Genomic DNA, 21,475 nt, shown 5'->3' with positions numbered 1-21,475 from the left:
AATGATGAAGCTTCAAACAATTTTATTGTTGTATTTCTTTCACTTTAAGTAAATGCTGACATGTAGCGGTGTTCATGGGAACGTTTTTTTGTCAATTGCTGTAATCTTGAGAGACACTCCTCCTTCCTGCTAGATGTTTACACAATGAAGGGCTGGATAAGGAGTGGTATGAAGGCTGTGCTAAAGGTCGGCTGTGCTTGGACAGCCCCCACAGGCAACAATCTGCTCTGTGATTGGTCTGAACTATGATAAACTGTACTCTATTACCTAGTAGCACGCTTGTGGCTTTGTTCCAACCAACATGGAAACCGCCGGGAAGGTAAGCTTGCTGCTCAGGTAATTCAAAAGAAAATATATTCTTCTAAACAAGAACAAGAAGTACAAGATTGTCTCTGCTAGTAGAAGGATTGTTTATTTGTGTCTGGAATGCACTCAGTTGTGCAAGAAGCCCTATTTTATCCAGTCTCAGATTAAAAAAAATATTGGCAAGAAAATGAGCCAAGTGATCTAGTAGTTTACTTTGTACATTTACTTTGGCTTCTCATGCACCAGATTCCGTGCTGGGGTAAAAGGTCGGGGTCATGTACTCACTGAGAAAAGAATTTAATCATTTGAATTGGAGAAAACTATTACATGTGTACTGTGCTTAGCTACTATATGTTTTATATGGATGTGCAATTCTGTCTGTTGATTCTGAATCTGAAGATGAAGTTATAGAAAAGTGACGTGTAGCTTTATTCACCAACTCTTAATAAGTGACCAAGAACCACTATCGCTTATATAATATATTTCATGCTGCAGGTGATCACATGCCGAGCTGCAGTGGCCTGGGAGGCAGGGAAGCCTCTGGTGATAGAGGACGTCCAGGTGGCTCCTCCTAAAGCTGGAGAGGTCCGCATTAAGGTAATCAATATGTGCATTGTAGAAGTTGACCTGTTAATGATGTGGCCCATTGTTATCTAGACTTATTAGAGATATTATTAACTGATCCTTGGAGTCCTGTGTACTTTGCTCCGTTATAGGCAATAAAATTCCATGAGAATCACAAATCTCAATCTCAAGCTTTCATTGATGCCTACGTTGCAGAACTAAAGTCTTATTTAAATTGAAATCCTTGTGCGTCTGTGTTCAGGTCGTTGCCACTGGGATCTGCCACACAGACTCCTACACTTTGAGCGGCTCGGACCCTGAGGGCGCGTTCCCTGTGGTCCTGGGACATGAGGGCGCGGGCATCGTGGAGAGCGTGGGAGTGGGAGTCACCAAGTTTCAATCAGGTAAGAGTATTTACTGTATGTAGTATTCCATACAGTTTTACACTGTGTTTCACATTGTCACTATGGTTTGTAGGGGACACTGTTATACCCCTGTATGTCCCCCAGTGTGGCGAGTGCAAGTTCTGTAAAAATCCCCAAACCAACTTGTGCCAAAAGATCAGGTAATGCTCCTCTTTTCGCTTTGTTTTGAAAGGTTAAAAGGAAAATGTTCTCTTTCATGGATTGGTCTCAAAATGTGTATGTTTACTCTAGTTTCTATGCAATGCATCCAGTGTTATTTACAGTCCCTCTGTGGTATAAACAAGTCTGGCTGTGTTTCCACTGCGACATTGTCAATTTAATCACAGACACAAATATTTTGACAACTGTACACACCTCTGCTCGTGTCCCATCGTGGCTGTATGATCTGGATCTACATCCCTATAGGCTGACTCAGGGCAGAGGCGTGATGCCCGACGGGACGTCCCGTTTCTCCTGTAAAGGCCAAAGTCTCTTCCACTTCATGGGCTGCAGCACTTTCTCCGAATACACTGTGGTGGCCGACATCTCTCTAGCCAAAGTGGACCCCAGGGCTCCTCTGGACAGAGTGTGTCTGTTGGGCTGTGGCATCAGCACAGGCTACGGAGCGGCTCTTAACACAGCAAAAGTGAGTCAGAACATCCGTTTCTGGAATAAAAATGCTTTAAAAGTGTTGCAGCCTTATATTACAAAGATAGAGTGTGGACAAACACAAGAATAAGGTTTTCACTTGTAGAACTTGAAGTCAGCAGGAGATAGTTATGGGTATAAGAGGCAATAACTTTAGGTGGGACTCCAGATATCAGGTCAATTTTTTTTCTTAATTCATTCCTAGTACTTAATACCAACAACTGATTTATTCACATTGACAAACATACTTTATATGACGTAAAAGCAGCTGATACTTTGTTGTTTTGGTTATCAAAATGTTTAAACATCGATGTACAATCAGAAATCTATGTTCCTTTGTTTTGGGTTGCTATATACTACGCCGACAATATAGGAACAAATGCGAATTCCAGTTTAAGGCAATTTGGCAAACCTTTATTTTTGTAATGCAATTTTCAAAACATTAAGGGTGCATGCTATATACTTACCTTATGCTTACCACTACTTTTAGTTTTGTGCTCATGGATGTTATGAGCCATTTTATATCTCTTACTCCCTCTGCAGTCGATTCTCCTACTTTGAGTCTTTGGGCAGTCTTTGCATTTCATAGCAAAAACAAGCTCCAAAGTAGGTTAGCCAATCAGCATTTCTTGGGGAAAGCTCACCCCAGGTTCAGGCACCAAATACTCCGACTTAGTTATCCCAAAATGACCTGGCTTGCTTTATCTGCTATCCCAGCTCTCTATGTAGAGCTCACATCTGTTTTTGTTTTTTTGTGAAAGACTGGGTCTAATATCCTTTGCCCTGTAGGTGGAGCCTGGTTCCACATGCGCTGTGTTCGGCCTGGGGGCTCTTGGTCTTGCTGCTATAATGGGGTGTAAAGCTGCGGGGGCAACTCGAATCATCGGAGTGGACATCAACCCCGAGAAGTTTCAAGTCGCCAAAGAATTCGGTGCCACTGAATTAGTGAACCCCAAAGACCACAGTAAGCCCATCCAGGAGGTTCTGGTGGAGATGACGGATGGCGGGGTGGACTACTCATTCGAATGTGTGGGAAATGTGGGCATTATGGTGAGTTTAACCGATAAATGACAGTCAACAGTCAAACTTACAGAGTCCCTAAAGTTCCCTAAAGGGAGAAAAAAAAAAGTCACGGATAAATGGTAAGTTCGTATGGAGCCCCTAAAGTTCCTTAAAAGGGAGAACTTGAATGATTTTTTTTTGAGCATACAACTTTTTTCCTCTCCCTTTAGGGAACTTTATGGGCTCCGTACAAACTTACCATTTATCAGGAGTTTTAGTAAATCAACTGTTCCAATTATTCCACTGTATAAATGACACTGATAATGTGACACTGATCGCACAAGAATGATGGCACAGTTTTTTAATCCCCCTAGTTTGTACGCTGATTATAGACTCATTTAAATCCCACATATTTCCATAAATATTTGAGGGTTTTTTTCTATAGTTGCTAAGATGTTTTCTGGTGATCTTTCCGGCAGAGAGCAGCACTAGAAGCCTGCCACAAAGGCTGGGGCACTAGCGTTATCATCGGAGTGGCTGCAGCGGGACAGGAGATCTCCACACGCCCCTTTCAACTGGTGACTGGGCGCACCTGGAAAGGAACTGCCTTCGGGGGTAATAATAAATTAGATTGCACTCGATCTCCAAGCCCTACTGTGTTATTTAAATGGTTATAATTAATGACCAAGTCGTGTTCCCCGGGTCCTATGTTTTTTTTCGTAGGTGAGTTGGTACATCAACCGATAACAAGTCATGAGTGAGAAACGTCATACATATATCAATCAGCTTAACTCTGACCCTAGCCACTGGGCTGGTGCCTAATCTTAATACATCTATGTTCCCCCACTTCTATTAACGGGGGAACATAGGTACCGGGGAACATAGGGCTGACCCCGACTGCAGGTACAGTGTGACGTTTCTTTGCAGTGAAGTATTCTGTCTTTTATGTCTGGTCTGTAGTTAGACCTCTGCAATTCTGCATTCTGAAAGGCATGTGTGAATTATGTATTAGTTCAGCAGTCAATATTCTCTCGAGTAAAAAAGCTCCAGCGTGTTTGAAATATAGGTGCACGGAACTTAAACCCCCACCTGAACCGAGGACATTTTCTCCAGGTTGGCGTTACCCAAATCTAAAAGCGTTTGGAGGAAAGCACCAAAATAACATGGACGAAAACGCAACAAAAATATGACCCAAAAAAGGCAACAAAAACGCGACAGAGGAGTGGAAAAAATTCATCCATCCATCCATTTTCTTCCACTTTATCCGTTGCCGGGTCGCGGGGTTAGCAGTCTCAGCAGAGATGGTCAGACTTCCCGATCCACACACACCTCCTCCAGCTGTTCTGGGGGGACCCCGAGGTGACACCAGGCCAGCTCGGAGACATAGTCCCACCAGCGTGTCCTGGGTCTTCCACGAGGCCTCCTCCCAATAGGACATGCCTGGAACACCCCCCACGGGAGGCGACCAGGAGGCATCCAAAACAGATGCCCTAGCCACCTCAGCTGGCTCCTTTCGACGTGAAGGAGCAGCAACTCTACTCCAAGCTCATCACCTGATCTCGAAGGGTGCGCCCAGCCACCCTGCAAAGGAAGCTCATTTCAAACCAATTGTATTCGAGATCTTGTCCTTTCGGTCATTACCCAAATCTCATGACCATAGGTGAGGGTGGGCACGTACTTCGATCGGTAAATCGAGAGCTTTGCCCCCCGACTCAGCTCCCTCTTCACCACAACAGTTCGATACAGGCAAAAATGTAACAATAGCAAAATAAAAAACGTGAGGAAAACACGACGCAACGAAAGAGGATATGAAAAAGCCGCAAAGAAGCAACAAAAGAGCGACAAATGCACAACAAAAAGTGACGACAAAGCAACAAAGAAGCAACAAAAACAGGACAAAAAGGCTTCAAAACCGTGACCAAAACGCACTGTCGATGCGGCAAAAAAAGCTAGGATCACTTTTGTAGGCCTTAGCTTTCAAATGTGGCATTAAAATGTCACTCTCCAGTCGAGAAGCTTTAAGATTGGGGTAAAGCCAAACTGTTTTATTTCGAATAGGCTACAAGAGCGTGGACAGCGTCCCCAAACTGGTGGACGACTACATGAAGGGGCAGCTCAAAGTTGATGAATTTGTGACTCAGACTCTGCCCTTCGAGAAGATCACGGAGGGGTTTGATCTCATGCACGCTGGCAAATGGTAAGGCTCTCCATATTTAATTTGACATTCAATTTAAACTTGTTTGTTATGTTAATGCACGTGCACGTTGTCGGTCTCCCCCTGGATTCCGTCTGCCAAAAGTTTCTGTGATGCATCATGCTGCCCTCTGCAAAGGACACTCTGTGAAAGGGAGAGTTGTGTAATATTTATCAAGAGGGACCTGGTTGTCTTCAAGTATTGTTTATGTAAAAGTAATTGCATCTTATTGTCTCTTTCAGCATTCGGGTTGTCCTTCAGTTCTGAGCCACAGATTCTGGGAGTCTGCTCATTTTAATAAATAATCTATTCAATCCCCTCTCTAAGCATTTTTTTTTCTCCCCCTTTTGGAACAACGCACCTTCTTTATTCCACTTTTCTCAGTAGACGGTAACAGGAAGAAACAGTCAGACCACAACAAGATGATTTAGAGATATTCGGATATGCTTTGATCTCGTGTGAATAATGAATAATAAGAAAGAACTTTGGGGAAGAAATCATAAATAAGCAAACAGACGAATTTGGGTTTGAAGAGAAATGTAAAAAGACAGGAGCCAGTAATGCAAAAAGTTTAGCCTAGTTTTAAGGCCCCTGCAACTGCCCTTTTTGCTTACAAAAATAGGCTATGTTTAGTGTCGAAAGGATTCTTAGCAACTACAGAAAATGCTGAAGATTCAAACATAAGTTACTTAAGAAGTGTGTGTGGGGTGGGGGGGGGGGGGGGGGGGGGGAGTGCAATGCATTGTGAATTCAATGGTGAACAATATGATGTAGGGGGAGCGGGGCAATGTGATACAATTTTTACATTTGCTCCCCTCGAGCTGAGCTAAAATTATATATCAGTAAAATTTCCCATTAATTCAGGATGTTGCCCAGCTATGGAAATGATTAGCATGTCTTCAGGACAAAGGGCAATGAAAACATGGTTGTTTACCCCACCCACGGGGTAAACTGAGACAGACAAGAGAAATCAGTGGGGTAAAGTGAACCACTTTAGAAATACCATAATGACACTTTGTAACAATACAAGCTAGACTAACAACCACACATTCCTAAACTAATGTTAGACTACAGAATCAACAGAATCATGGGGATTAGTCAAATAAGTATTTTTAAAAATATTTTAAAGTGATCAAAAGTAGGAAACTTTAAAAGTAAATCAAATACAGTATAATTCATTCATAATGTTTTAACGAACAATTACAGTGTGGGGTTCAGCACAGGACAATCAGAACCAGCTAGTACACACTCTCAGGGTCAAAGAAGCTATTTTTTAAACACTTGAAAGTTATCCAAAGTAGGTTACTTTAAAAGTAAATGAAATGCAACATAATATGACTCAAAATGTATTCATGAACATTCACAGTGTGGATGCCAGAACAGCTGGTGTCTGGGGATCAGCACTTAGAGCGAGCCTACACACAGCCTCGGGGTCAGAACATGGACCCATAATCAGAACTAGCCAGTACACAGTCTGGGGCCCAGAACATAGGACCCTCAGAACCAGTTAGAAGAGCCTGGAACTCAGGACACCGGCGAGACCCACCTGGATTATTGTCTCACTTTACCAGCCACCATTTTAGAAAGAACATCTCTAGCAATTCAGGCTAATCTTTAACTAGCGTCAAGCACATGGGTTTATATGTTGGATGTTCATCGTGTATGATATAAGTTTTTCTACCTGAAGCAAAACATACTTACCACAGCACCAGCACCAACTTCTACCTGGCAAGTGTGGAATGGGAGGGGCTTGAAAATATAATTGTCACATGAGCACTAATGTGTTCGGTTGCCAAGAAACAGGATGTGTCCCACATTACCCCTCTCTCCCCTTGTTTCTGCCTAACATTTGGCTACTAATCGACTGCTAAAACCACCGGAAAAAGGTTTCTACTGGGCCCTAACTCAATTACAACAAATAAACCGATTTACTAAGCAGTGAACTGTCATTTAATATCTAGAGAACACGGAAAGGCAAACTGTGATAGAGGAGCCTGTACAGTGAATCCAGAAGGTATTCATGCTCCTTTACTCTATTCACCCTTTGTACTCCATAATGTCAAAGTGAAAAATGTTTTTTTATAGACATTTTAGATGCACGTATTTCCAGAGATGTTCAATTGAGTGCAAGTCTGGGCTCTGGCTGGGCCACTCAACGACCTTTACACCCTAATCCTGGCTGGGTGCTTTGGGTTGTCGACCTGTTAGAAGGTGACTTGTCGGCCCAGTCTGAAGTCCTGTGCGCTCTGGAGGAGGTTTTCACCCAGGATGTCTCTGTGCATTTCTGCATTCATCTTTCCCTCTATCCCGATGAGTGTCCCAGTTCCTGCCACTGAAAAACACCTCCACAGCATGACGCTGCCACCACCACGCTTCACCGAAGGGATGGTGTTTGCCAGCAGCGCCTGGTTTCTTCCAGACGTGGCGCTTAGCATTCAGTCCAAAGAGTTCTACCTTGGTTTCATCAGACCAGAATATATTGTTCCTCATGGTCTGAGAGTCGTTTAGGTGCTTTTTAGCACCTAAACGTCGGGCTGTCATGGGCCTTTTACTGGGGAGAAGCTTCCGTAAGAAGAACCTCCCTGACCAAAGAGTGAGAACACTTATTTCAGAGTTGGATTTTCAAAGAAACGTTTTTCATTATGGGGTATCGTGTGTAGATTGATGAGATATAGCCGCTAGATTGGACTCTACCAACTTCAATTGACACTGTGCATAACTTCAAATCAAAACGCCACCCAAGAAGTGACTTCCTGTTTCGATCCAGCATGCCAAAATAAATGCACACAGCTTGTCTCATTAAATAGTTCAGCAGGTACTTGCAACATTAACACACATTAAGTGTTTTGTCGGTTAATAGTTAGGCAGAAAGAAAGTTGAACTTATGAACTGCTGAACTAATGGATAAGATGCTTTTATTTTGGCGTGCTGGATCGAAACAGGAAGTCACTTCTTGGCCGGCAGCGTTATGATTTGAAGTTGTGAGTCAACTGCAAACCAATGAAAGACTTATTTCATTATCTTGTTTGTATAACTTTATTCATGTCTTCACTAAACAAATAGCAACCCAAGCTATTTCTGCAGGCCAACTAAAGCCTATAGGCCTTTAATAGCACAGTTGTGAAAGTTGATAATCTTTTTTTTCCAAACAAAAATGGCTTAGCCCATTGGGGGAAATGTCCTGACTCCCCTGATTACCCAGCATACCATTGCTGGCTAATCAGCATATTATCGGCAATACTGTCATTATTGTCCATGGCTACTAAAACAAAATTGACACTCCCCCACTCAATTATCTACAGAAGATACGATACTAATGACTCTCTTGTGGGAAATCATGTTTGTAGCTGGTTAATATCCGAAGCTTTGTACAATCTCAATTTGTGTTGTTACAGTTTAGATAACACTCAAGTCTTGTTTTATAGCCGTTTAATCGTGGTCCAATGTTAATATGGATTTTCACTTCACCATAATAAGCTGTAATCAGGCGTCACTGCAGGTAAACAATAGCTCTGCCATTATCAAGCCCTCCGAGACCGCTAACACAATAACACAGAAACACTACCAGGAACACATTTTAGTAATTAAAGTCTAGATTTCAGATCACACCTGGGATTTAGGCTGTGCTCAAGGACAGACCACCCACGCGGATATACAGAAGAGCTGTTTATTATTCTATTTGAGGAGATACAAAGATGGCAGACCAACTGTGAGCACATTTTCCTCTGAACATAGAAAGAATGCACAAAGCCACACCGGGAACACTCCCCACTTCAAGTTGACAATTACTGGTCTAGATCCAATGTGGCGTCAACACTAGCGTTATTTATTAAGGCTGTTGACCAGGAAACGCATGAGGCTCCATCGTGAAGTGGGATGCGCTTGGAGAAATAAGAAAAATGCCTACTACTAATGAAAGCCACATTGTCGTTGATTAAAATGTATACACCGGTATATCGATTTTGGATTGACAACTAAGTTAAATCATTTGAATATATTGGAAAGGGTTTATCACACAACTTCCTTGTCAACCATATTTTTTTAATTGTCCACACACATTTTCCTTTTTGGTGTAAATCCCAGGCACAAAACTGTCCAAGCACTAAAATGGCAAGATTATAGTTAAACCACTTTTTTTATTCTTTTTTTAATCTCACAAATGTTGAGCACAATATTTAAAGCCACACGGCGTAACTGTCCAGGTTATACGTTGCTATATTAAGAGCAACTGAACTGTCGTAAATCAATACAATCAAAATGCTCCTAATTAAAATAAAACCTTCAATATAGGCAATGTGAGAGGTGAGTCTACGTATAGCAAAGACATTTTTTAAAAGTTTTTTTTTCACCTATTAAAAACAGCCATAATAAAAAAATTATACTTGTAATTTAATCTGTTGAAATGTTTCGCTGTATGGCTTTAAAATCGGGTCAGATTTTATAGAACACCATTCAATATTGTACAAAGAATTGATCAGATTTGTAGTCCGGTGTTGTATTGAAGAGGGAAAGGCAAAGGCGAAAAGATGTAGCGTGACATGATATATTCATGCCCTGAGCTCTTCAAACCACCAGTGGCGCGATCTTAGCGTGAGGGGTCAAAGGTCAAACAGGCTCCAATGTCGAGCCTGATGACATAAATACTTTCTTATTTCTGTCCGGAGGATACAGCTCTTACTAATATAGCAATTCACGTTTAATAAAAGACACTTTCAAGTACTTCCTTTCAGCTGAGGAACCGTAATTTATTTTATAGACTGGAGCTCGCTACATTGAGCTCCTGGAGTCTTATGGGGATACTGCGTGCTGGAGTATGAGTCCATTCAGTCCGTCCCATGTGTACTGTGGGGCGTTACATTTGGCTGAGGAAGTGGGCGCGGCCATTGTCCTCCAGGCGGCGGGTGAGGATCTCGCAGCCCGTCTCGGTCACCAGCAGGGTGTGTTCGAACTGGGCAGAGCGCCTTCCGTCCCGGGTCACCGCCGTCCAGCCGTCGGGCCACGTCTCGTCTTGCCAGCCACCTGAGATGACAGGCAATGAGCTCAGGCTGACCACGCATCAATTAATCACATGGAAGGAACATGTGGTGGGTGAGGTGTGAAGGACGTGCACTCAAGTAAAAAGACGTTTCCAAGACCACCACCACAGCCTGTTTTTAGTCTTTTTTAACATTTTCTCTTCATCCCATCTCGTCTGGCTATCTCCAAACCACAGCCACTTCTACAATAACGCCATGAACTCACCTTCACATATCATAGGCTCAATGGTGAACACATGACCAGGCTTCATCACCCCGACGGCTTTATTTTCTACAAAGAGAAAGCAGAAACAAGTTATGGATATGCAACGGACATGTTTAATCGTCGTAAGTGGTATTCGACTCACTGGCATAGTGTGGCACATTTGGAGCGGTGTGGAACAATCTATGGATGCCGTGGCCGCAGTAGCTGCGCACCACAGAGAAACCATTGGCCTGAGCGTGCTTCTGAATGATGTTACCCAGCTCTCTGTAGCGGATTCCAGGCTTTACTATGAATGCAATAAAAATAAAGTCACATTAACAAATTGAATACACTGATTTCAAACCCCAATAGAAGGATGCCACTGAGAGAATGGCTTTTCATGTAGAAGACCATTAAAAGATCAAGATGTGTGTATTTCTTGAATAAAAGAAAATAGCTAATGAAGTGAATCGACAAACTAAACAATAAGACAAATCAGCAGTACCTAGAACACAAACATCCCCAAGAATTATCATATTAACATAAACTGAAGAAATATACTTTATGAACTTGTCTCATATTGTAATTGACAACACTGGGATACAAACAAAAGAGGGGAATCAGTTAAGTTCCTACCAGAGTCAATGGCTTGCATAAGGCATTCATAGGTGGTCTGAACCAGCTTCTTAGCCTCTTCTTCCACCTCGCCAACATAGAAGGTCTCGTTGAGGTCTCCATGGAAACCATTGTGGTAGACGGTAATATCCACTGCACAATATCGGGAGCAGAAAATTATGTTACAACCTTTGTGTTGACCCCATGTACATGATCTGTATGCCGCACCAGCTGACAGGCCGACGACTATTAACGCTCTCCCCATATGCAGGACGGACCAGAATGTCGTCTTGGGAAAATTGAGGATAAAAATTGGAATAAAACTGGCAAATTGGGACCCGGCCTACTTAAGAAGAAATATAGACAGGTGGAGGACGTGACTAGTGCTGCTGCACTGCTAAAGGTTAATGAAAGAATTTGTCTTGTCGAACCAACGCTGCGAGAGATGAGTTGCTGGCAAGTCGTTTATCAGACACACTGGGGGGAGTGGCGGACACAAAACATCGCCTAAGCAGGAAATAGTCGCAAGCAGGGCAGAACAGATGAACTCCTGCTGGTAACCGTTTCAGGGTGCAAGAGGAAAAAATTGTCACGTAGTGTGTGATTAAAAACATCCACAAAAAAACGCTTCTACTTAAAATATTATGATGTATTACAATTAATGTTCAGTGAATTTAGACATTACCATTTACCATTCAAGACTGCATAAAATTGAAAACTTTGAGATTATAAGATGAACAGGATCTCAATTTACAAATTGGTTAATATTCTGATCACCCCTTCAATCCAAATAATACATTTAGAACACCTTTATTTCAATACATTGTAATTGGGCTGCTACACATAAAATGCTATTACGTGACGATAATAATAACAATAATGATTGTAATGATAATGATAATAATAAATGCCTATAACTAGTACACCTACTACGAATAACTAGAAAGAAAAAAAGAATACCATTGAGGATATCTCCATCTTGCAGCGGTCTTCTGTCTGGGATCCCATGGCAGATGACTTCATTGACTGATGTGCAGCAGGATTTGGGGAAGTTGTAATAATTAAGAGGGGAGGGGTAGCAGTTCCTTGCTATACAAGCCTGTAACAAGTAAATCAAAGACAAGTGAGGAAATAAAAGGAGAGCACGGAGGTTGTTCAATGTACCACTGTGTATTGACGGAAATATATTGAAGTTATGCAGTGGGGGGTTCTTTAATTATTTATGAACGATGGCAGCTCTATACCAATTAGCAAGACAGTGTCAAAAATTATGAAATCATTGTCCTTGTGTGTTCTTACCAGATGAACAGTGTGGTCTATTTCTTCTGTTGTAACACCAGGTTTCACCATCATGGCTGCGATGTCTAGAACTTCTCGTGCCAACTGTCAAAACACACCAGATTTACTACACAAAGACCCGTTGTTGTTTGTTAATAGTTTGTTCGTTCAGAGCATGTATTTACCTTAGATACCACTCGCATGGCTTCGATGTCCTCTGCACAAAGGATCTTGATTTGTGAAGTCCCCTTTAGGAACTGCTCTGACTCAGACATCCCTGTAGTGCGAGACAACAACAAAAAAACTCAACATTACATTCACAAGTCGTATTGTGGAATTAGCGGTTCCTGTTCCCTTTAGCGTCCTACAACCCATTCACAAGTGATGATAGATATCGTGTAAACATCGAACAAAAACCATAATATCGAGAAAGCGCTTGAATCTCATTCAAAGTTCGTTTCAACTTTTACCTGGTGTAGCGCCCGATTCCTGCCAGCTTCAACAGAGATGATTGCATTAAATCAATTTCACAAAAAAGATTGCTTTTGAAACATCAGCAGGACCTATGGGGCAACCTAACTTAACTAAGCTCAAAACATACATCACATTCTATTATGCAACTTTATATTCTAGTCTAGCCGTCATTCTTACAAGCACTACATTTGTATACAGTAGAAGCTTTACAGCGTTGGGATGGAAAAAACGTGTAGTAACTTACAACACGGACTCAGTGTCACGTAAGTCTGTTATTGGAGGGTAAAAAACACCACGATGAATATAGATGTGTTATATAAATACATGGACTTCTGTATTGATTTCACTGCACAGACACCCAATACTATGAAAAAGCAAGTCGGGATGAAAGAGTGCAAGACATGAGAATTTGATCATGTATAATTAACAGTACGATTACCATTATGAACATTAACAGTTACCTAGCAACAAAGACGGACAGGTTTGCGGGACCCGTCAAATAAAGCCCTTTGACCCGCCCTTGTAGCATGAGCGCATCTATTGATTAAATTCACTCCCGCTTATATACAGAGGCCCACAAGTGGAAATTAAATCACCAGACATCATTCATGATAGATATTATACAACAACAGGCTTCACTTAGGCTTTTGTGCACGAGATGTTTGAAGACACCGCAGCCCACAACGACGGCGCTTTAGTCCCAGAACGAAAAGAGACAGTAACCATGACTACCTGAGCACAGATCTATGCGGTCACATGACAAGGAGCCAGAGGTTGCCATAGCAGCACGGTGAACGACTTTCCCTGCGACATCGATCTAAACAAAGTTGCAATCACAGCTGTGTAGTGTTTAACCCACGTTTGAGTCGGTACCTGTCGGTACAAAGATTTAACTCGGAAGTAAAGTGAAAAAGTGTATGTATTGTTTCGCTGGAAGGTAAAATATAACAATGTAGACTTGTGACCACGAGGGCACACTCATTCACCCTATCGCCCATCTATATAGCAATAAAAGCATGAGGTGTAAGCTTTGTTTTTATGTTACTACACATGGGAAAACAGAAATTAACCGCACACGTGAGTAACGATCCAATATAAACCCGAAAAGAGTGTGGGTATGAAAACATTACCTCTGGGATGGTCAGCATAGTCAGGTTTCTGGATGTTGCCCGGAACAGGCCTCATGGGAGTCTGTAAAAAAAACACAAAATAACCGACTGATATGGATTTTTTTGTGGGGTTTGATATGAAGGGGCCGATATTTTAAGTAATTTATTTTGATGTTTTTTGTTTTCTTTTTTTATCCTTCAAATAGTCTTCTGTAATAATAAATGTTTTACTATAAAGACTTCAATTATAGAAATTAATCTAATAAGAGGTCGACCGATGTGAGTTTCTCTAAGGCCGATGCCGATATGCGCCTCTAATATATTTGGCCATTATTTTTTAAAATGTCTCGTCTATAATCCAGTTTACTATGCTTCTAAACGTGTCAGTGTTGAACTGTGACAGCAGGGGACGCTGTATATTCATGTGTATTAGGTACTTCAGAGGGAGCTCATTTAAAAAGACAAAAAATCAGTAGATTCCAAACCAAATAACAATAAGTATCTCTTATGGTTCCAAAATTCTGCAACATAAAAGAAGTGTAAAAACTTGGGACCGACTTTCACTGCGATGTTTCTCCGCACCCCTGAAGTTGCGGGTCATTTAAAAGCTCTGCCTGAGACCTTTTCAGTGTAAAAAAAACAGGTAGTCTCTATTACTTTCAGTTTCTGAGATATCGGCCAACAAGAACGCCGATATCCTATATTGAAAATACCCAAATATCAGCCCGATAAATCGGTCGGGCCCTAATACTAGTTCAATAAACCTATTAATAACCCCATGACATGCCAGCCTGCTCTTCATGCTCAAAAATATATTATATTTACATAGCCTTATCTTAACTGACCCACAGTAATTATTGTAATTTTGGCACAAATTAATCTGTATGAAATAGCAGAGTATCACAGTTCTAAATACAGTATTGCCAGTGCTTGCTTACCAGTGGATAATGAGGGTGTAGTTTCCCTGTGTAACGGTAACCAGGCCATGGATCTGTGTTTGTCTCTTTCTCCACACAGTTTTTAGTTTCATTCTGGTTCTGCTCTTCTTCTGTAAGTGTAAAACACACACATCTCTAAGTATTTGTGCATGACTTTGTGTTGAGGACGATAATAATTCAAAATCTGAAGTAATGTGAAAGCAATATTTAATGCATCCAAAAGATACGCAATATTCACACAATAAGAACAATTCTCAAATCAAATGACACATACTTGCTTTTTTGTGCAACATCTTGTGAGATGCCCAGCTCCCTTTGAAACATTCCTGTAAAAAAAATAAAAAAAACACACACACACTACTATCTAGATATTGTATACTTTAGAAATAGAACACAGATATCAGATAATAATAAAGTTGTATGGGTTTTAGCACAATTATATGATGCTGCCAAACAAAGTTAAACCTATAAAGAGCAAAGTCAAGTTGCACAGACCCGACGGCATTACTACAGCCATGGATTAAAAGGCAGACGTTTAGCAATAATTCAACTTGAAAGACATGGACAGCATCAAGGTGCTCAATCTAGCAGAGTTAAATCAATTTACCAACGAGCTGATCCGTTTATTGTTCAGCCAAACGCACTATTTGAGCAACATACACATATATTAAGGTGCACAGTTCTGATGGTAAAGATTGTGCTACCACTGCATCCGCTACTTTACCTTTAATTTGGAAATTGACTGTTAGTTTAAAGCTTGACCATTAAACAGAGCTAGCAGACAAGCTATTGGCTGTGCATAAACAAACTGTGACCCAAAATATTGACACATGCAAATAGTAATGTACAGTATTGTATAGTACAACAGGAAAAAAGTGAAAACAGCTGTAGTATTAATAGCATAATGGCCAAGTTCACACATGTCTAATGTAGCTTGACAGTTAGCTTAATATCCCCCTCGTGATTAGCAACAAGGCCTAAATAAGTGTTTTGAGTCCCAGATTTTAGCGAACACTTCCCTCGACGTCCAGTACCTGCGAACAGAAGTATGATCCTTGAATACCAAGCTTGATGCATGTTGGACACTGGAGTTTGGCGTCCTTGCTGCAGTCCTCGGTCTCACACTCCCTCCTAGCCTCGGTGCTCGCCATGCCTCCGTCTGAGCAGGAGCACACTGCGCATGTCCAAAGAACGCCATTGTCACGTGGTACAGCCTCATCCAATCCGCGTAAACTTTCCTAACACAGATTTGTAAGATGGCGACCGCCGAACCGGTGAGTACTTTCTGTGAAGAACACATCCCAACTGTTGTCGCCTATGAATCGTTTTAATGGGACTAAATATTAATGCCAAAACTGCACTGTCAGCTTCAAACATGAGTTTTCAACAATGAGTTAAGCATTGCTTTTCATTGGTTGTTGTTCTCGCGTGTTTTAACTGGCTTCTGGTGCCACACGACCTATGCGTAAAATAGGAACGCTTGTGAGTGGAGAACTCCCAACTTTAAGGCTGACGTTGTTTGGAGCTGACCGACAGGCTGTTCACGTCTGCTAAGTTTTGTCATAGAAACTTAAACCACCAGATGTGTCATGAAGTCAAAAGTATCTCACCGTCAAAGGACCATAAAAGATTATTTGACTCCACATATTGTTAACAAAATGGACATAAACTAACACGTTACAAAAACAATGGCATGAGTCTTAAAAAAGTAAAGGCCATCAGGAGTTGTGTTGGCTCAGTATGTTTACTTACGGAATCTAAATTCAATAATTAACAAAATGACAAATAATGTCATAATATTCTCAAAATGTAAATGAATTGGTAGACACGATGTACACTTCAGTCCTATTTTAGTAACTTACATGATCACTGGGGTTAGTGTCTGATCTTAACACAATAGTCAACATAGATATATTAAATACTCATTTGTCCCCGTAATTTTAGATAACCAGATATTAGATGGTTTTATTTGTGAAATTATATTCAGCTTTAATGCTTGAAATTGCTCAATTGATTACATTCTTAGATTTACAAGTGAAACCCCTGCGTAACTCTTAGGATTCAAATCATTGTATGTAAACAAAAAAGATAAAATATATATCTTCAAGATGTATTGTACTTTCTGTTCTTGTGTTGATCCCTATATTTATTATTTTGTATCTTTTTTTCCCCCTCCACCTCATCCTTTAGGAAAACAACCCAAGTCCGCCCCAGCCTGACGAAGATGGAGCTGAGGAGAGCGGACAGGAGATCGTGAGCCCAGAGGCCTACATCAAGCACCCCCTCCAGAACAAGTCTGTATCAGCTCACTCTCCTCTGGGCCTAATGTAACATGCATTATTCAGACTTCAGAGCCTGTGTCCCCAAAATATGTCCAACAGGAAGGCACAGCGAGATATCCAATGTGACATTTATATGTTAGGGCACAAAGTATACAATTACATTACTTTCAAAACTTACTGGATCAACCTAGATAGATAGATAGATAGATAGATAGATAGATAGATAGATAGATAGATAGATAGATAGATAGATAGATAGATAGATAGATAGATAGATAGATAGATAGATAGTATAATATATATCACAACTAGATCAATCTTCCATCTTATTTCTTTTCCAAGCTGTTTCCAGAGCAAGACGCTATCAAATGTTTAAAAATACATGCATCTGCAGCATCAAAGAAATACTGTGCGACATATACATCACATATTTGTTTGATGTCTTTGCACAGGCCACGGCTAAAATAACCCTTCCTTCATAGAAGCGCACAAAGGGCACCCATGACAGAAACGCAAGACAAGAATCAATCTTTGAAGAGAAAAAAATAAATAGACAAATAAGTTCACTGCTGAGTCATTTGGAAAATTGATTGTTCAACTCCGAGAGGCACAAAGCTTAAAGTATGGGAAACAAGAAGAAAGCATAGTAATTTAATTTGGGTAACATTGAGTACATTTTGTCCATTATACAATAGAAGCTCAAGCTTATGTTAATGTTATTGTTTGAGAATGCAGTGTGTCTCTAACTGTGGGATTGAGAAAAGACAGGTCTGATTTATTTATAGATATGCGTGTAATTCTGTTAAAAAGACATTCCTCTAGTATCTGCTGCATGGACTAATAAGCTTTGGATTTTGCTGCGCACACAGATATTTAGCGGCATTGCTTTTGTCGTGTTGTTGTCACAGTTAATTGGACGTTAAGAGTGATGGCTTTATGCTGTGCGCAGGTTCAGCAGGTGCTTCCATACATCTCTGATTTGCTCCCGAGCTCAAGGCTTTTGCATCACTGTTGTTTACCCCATGTTTTAATTAAGAGCTTGTAACGTTTATGCAAATTGTCACTACTGTTTTTGCCCAACAGATGGTCTCTCTGGTTCTTCAAAAATGACAAGAGCAAAACATGGCAAGCCAACCTGCGGCTCATCTCCAAATTTGACACAGTGGAAGATTTCTGGGCGTAAGGGGCCATAAATCTATTCTTCTTTTCAGTACTTTGGTGACATGACATAGGCTGTAAAATGCAATTACTTTACTCTCTTTATGAAATATGGTTGTCAATGAATATTCACTTTCCTTGCAGCCTCTACAACCATATCCAGCTGTCGAGCAACCTCCTGTCAGGCTGTGATTACTCTCTCTTTAAGGTATATTTCTGGATTTATATTCTTTTCCATATTTCTTACTGTCCAGCAAGTCGGGGTATGAATATACTCTGAGTAGTGTTTAAAGTAAAGTCGAATGAATGAATGATGTGGATCCGACTCGTCTGGGCTGTGTAATGAGCGCATGAACCTGTTGCTTCAGGACGGCATCGAGCCCATGTGGGAAGACGAGAGGAACAAGCGAGGGGGGCGCTGGCTCCTCACACTCACCAAGCAGCAGCGGAGATCAGACCTGGACCGCTTCTGGCTCGAAACTGTACGTCTACCAGCTTTTTCTGTCCACTAACGCACAATAAGCTGTGCAAGTGGAAAAGTGGATTGGTGAAATGTTTGCCAGATCAAACCACGAACCAGAATTTTAATCTGTCTTTAATTATTCCCACAGCTGTTGTGCTTAGTGGGAGAAGCCTTTGATGACTTCAGTGACGAAGTCTGCGGCGCTGTGGTGAACATTCGAACAAAGGGAGATAAAATCGCTGTTTGGACTTCAGACTTTGACAATCGAGAAGCCGTCACGCATATAGGGTGAGTAATGTATATGACGGCATTCCGCATGTATACTTATATAGGACTCTTCCACCTACGTTAGGCACTCAAAGTGCTTTAATATATGTACTTGGTTTGCAAAGACGTCGTCCTCATGATATTGTGAGAAAAGATCTAGGATTTGAGCAAAGTTGAGACATCTATGCAGCCAGGTCCAAGCCCAAATGTCAGTCTCTTTTATTTCTACGTTGACAGGAGAGTTTACAAGGAGCGCCTGGGCCTGCCCCTGAAGATGACCATTGGTTATCAGTCTCATGCGGACACGGCCACCAAGAGTGGCTCCACCACCAAGAACAAATTCGTCGTTTGAGAATTGCCCAATGTGCCTCTTACTTTTCCTTGTCTTATTTGTTGTTGGTGCATATGTTTACTAATTGCTGCAAAGACTGTGCGGAATGCAATCTGGAGGAAAAAAACAGAGGAAGAAAAAATGTTTTATGCCAAATGTGTCCATAACTCAGCCAGGCCTGGAACCACAGGACCCCACAGAGACTGAAGACGTTTCTTCCGTAACACTAAGAGGTATTAATAGTGAACTATATTCCTCCAGAATGTTAATTTGTTTTGTTTTTTAATGGCAGGGAATCCTGAAATGCAAAAACACATGTATATTTGATTCATTTTTACAGCAGGATTAGTTTGCTGTAATCCCATATTAGACCTTTTTAATTTATTATACTAATTTGCCCGCATATTTTAGAGTGCTCGACCTCTATTTTACGCTTTTTGCCTTGAGACTATTGCACGTAATCACATTTTATGACTTTTCATGACTATATTATTAATTTGAGTGTTAATATAATTAAAATATTGGTTTTGCAAATATAACGCTGTCTGTGTACTGTGTTTTTTTGCACTTATATACAGTTAGAAAAGAGGCCTTATTTACAATATCAACTTGCAATGAAAGATTAGTTTGTTACTGAATTTGAGATTGAGATCACAAAGTGTATTAATGAACATTTTGAACACTTGAGAATTTACAGGGCTGTAGTTGTACCACCAGAAGACGCCCAAGTACCACCAGTCCTGCACCACAGCTTGAGAACCACTACTTCAGCCTATTTTAAAAATGCATTTAAGGTATTTGTGCAGTATTGAAAGTTGTAGTAATTGAAACAGAATGGTATGAAAAGGAAGGAAGAAACATTCAGTTGTCAATCATTTGAAATTTTGACGAGGAAGAAGTAATGCTTTTTAGAAGTTATGATCTTATGTGCAGCATTTTGGAAACATTTTGTTGGTTAAATGTGCTATACAAATAAAGTGCATTGGGTTGATTGGATTACAAGTTAAAATACTGTTGTGATGCAGCCTCCCAACAGTAGCAGTACTCGAGGTGCAAACTGGCATATGTAGTGTAAGCAGCATTTTGTCTACAACAGCAGGGGTGTCCAAAGAGGGGGCCGTGAGACACTACGGTGGGGGTCGCGAGATGCTTTCAAGGCAATATTTTTGTGAATTTGATTGAAAGCAGTATATTTCAATGAAATCAAGCCACATATCAAAACATACCATCATAGATAAACATCAATAAACAGATTTCGCATGTTTTGCACGTACATTTATAGTAATTATATTTCCAGTGGGGTTCCCGAGTTGATGGTCTGGTGGTTTTTGGAGGAACCACTGTGCTACAGTATCAGTAATACCCATCCAGAGCCTTGTTCCTGGTTTTACTCTGGAGGGAGCTGCTGGTCCATTTCAGTACATTACTCCATTACTTCCACTAACACCTTGTTCTTGTTGTCTGCCCCACTGTTCTGTCCTCTTACTAGGGCGACGTCCACTGCTCTATACAAACCAACCAATCAAACAAAACACATCAAACAGGTGCTCTCCCACAATCCCCTTCTGCTGTGCAAAATGCCCGCCATCAATATGTAAAAGAGTCGACCGCGGTTGCTACCATAATTAAGAGCAATATATTGTGGCGACACCCTTTACTGGCCATAAGCTGTGGCAATTTACCAAGCCTTAACACTAGTATCTCCATTCTATAGATGTATGACCCTTCTCCCCTGAGGCCACTCAATGGTTTCTATCTGTCTGTTCTCTCAGTGGAAGGAATCAATGGAAGGATTTGGTAAGATTGTATAAATTAAGTGCTAGTTAGCCTACATGTGGGCATTGTCAGACAGAAATGGTGGATTACATACAAAGCCTGAACATACGTGTGATAAGTGTGGCCTTAGAGAGACCTGGGGGGCACGATCAGAGCAAAATGGTGCTTGGTATGACAGCTGTGCATGCATCGTCGGGTTTAGCGTATTGATCTTGCTGCAAATAATAATAAATTCGCATGGATTCCATCAGGGAACACTAACTGTAAGTTGTTTTATTGTCATGTAGCTTCAGTATTTTGTTGGTCAGAGGTGTTAAAACGAGTTTATTACAAATTACAATTCACAGTTTAAGTGCAGCGGAATTTACAAGCACTAAAACCATATTAGCCACATTGCAAATTAGACTTGGCTATAAGTTTGATACATGTTTATTGTTCACATGTCC

The 21,475-nt window shown here is 41.0% G+C and overlaps 3 protein-coding genes across 3 annotated transcripts; 2 read left to right on the top strand and 1 right to left on the bottom strand.

Annotated features, from left to right (window-relative positions):
• Positions 1–231: 231 nt before the first annotated feature.
• LOC306975499 (alcohol dehydrogenase class-3 chain L) lies at positions 232–5,431 on the top strand. Its single transcript, XM_079573055.1, has 9 exons — positions 232–319; positions 802–903; positions 1,133–1,274; positions 1,348–1,435; positions 1,701–1,920; positions 2,712–2,972; positions 3,404–3,539; positions 4,983–5,121; positions 5,361–5,431. Exons 1-9 carry the CDS (start codon positions 302–304, stop codon positions 5,383–5,385), a joined length of 1,131 nt encoding a protein of 376 aa, XP_079429181.1. The 5' UTR covers positions 232–301; the 3' UTR covers positions 5,386–5,431.
• Positions 5,432–9,387: 3,956 nt separating this feature from the next.
• metap1 (methionyl aminopeptidase 1) lies at positions 9,388–15,922 on the bottom strand. Its single transcript, XM_079572967.1, has 11 exons — positions 15,787–15,922; positions 15,027–15,078; positions 14,753–14,862; positions 13,836–13,896; positions 12,417–12,508; positions 12,253–12,336; positions 11,914–12,052; positions 10,975–11,106; positions 10,502–10,645; positions 10,360–10,425; positions 9,388–10,137 (listed from the first exon to the last, which is right to left on the bottom strand). The coding sequence occupies exons 1-11, from the start codon at positions 15,901–15,903 to the stop codon at positions 9,971–9,973; spliced, it is 1,164 nt and encodes a 387-aa protein (XP_079429093.1). The 5' UTR covers positions 15,904–15,922; the 3' UTR covers positions 9,388–9,970.
• A 53-nt stretch (positions 15,923–15,975) lies between these two features.
• Positions 15,976–19,726, top strand: eif4eb (eukaryotic translation initiation factor 4eb). The gene is made up of 7 exons (XM_079574045.1): positions 15,976–16,026; positions 16,943–17,046; positions 18,118–18,213; positions 18,337–18,400; positions 18,561–18,674; positions 18,804–18,943; positions 19,160–19,726. The coding sequence occupies exons 1-7, from the start codon at positions 16,009–16,011 to the stop codon at positions 19,272–19,274; spliced, it is 651 nt and encodes a 216-aa protein (XP_079430171.1). The 5' UTR covers positions 15,976–16,008; the 3' UTR covers positions 19,275–19,726.
• The last annotated feature ends 1,749 nt before the right edge of the window (positions 19,727–21,475 follow it).

Source organism: Gobius niger (assembly GCF_951799975.1).
Source record: "Gobius niger genome assembly, chromosome: 16".
In the NCBI taxonomy this organism is placed as follows: domain Eukaryota; kingdom Metazoa; phylum Chordata; class Actinopteri; order Gobiiformes; family Gobiidae; genus Gobius; species Gobius niger.
The sequence above is the reverse complement of the archived record's forward strand: the minus strand, read 5'-3'. Positions and strand labels throughout refer to the sequence as shown.

Coding starts and splice junctions, on each gene's coding strand:
- LOC306975499 (XM_079573055.1), top strand. Junction 1,436..1,700: donor AACTTGTGCCAAAAGATCAG/GTAATGCTCCTC, acceptor ACATCCCTATAG/GCTGACTCAGGGCAGAGGCG. Junction 3,540..4,982: donor GAAAGGAACTGCCTTCGGGG/GTAATAATAAAT, acceptor TATTTCGAATAG/GCTACAAGAGCGTGGACAGC.
- metap1 (XM_079572967.1), bottom strand. CDS start 15,903: ATGGCGAGCACCGAGGCTAGGAGGGAGTGTGAGACCGAGGACTGCAGC. Junction 14,863..15,026: donor GATGTTGCACAAAAAAGCAA/GTATGTGTCATT, acceptor TTACACTTACAG/AAGAAGAGCAGAACCAGAAT. Junction 10,426..10,501: donor AAATGTGCCACACTATGCCA/GTGAGTCGAATA, acceptor TTCTCTTTGTAG/AAAATAAAGCCGTCGGGGTG.
- eif4eb (XM_079574045.1), top strand. Junction 17,047..18,117: donor AAGCACCCCCTCCAGAACAA/GTCTGTATCAGC, acceptor TTTGCCCAACAG/ATGGTCTCTCTGGTTCTTCA. Junction 18,944..19,159: donor GAAGCCGTCACGCATATAGG/GTGAGTAATGTA, acceptor CTACGTTGACAG/GAGAGTTTACAAGGAGCGCC.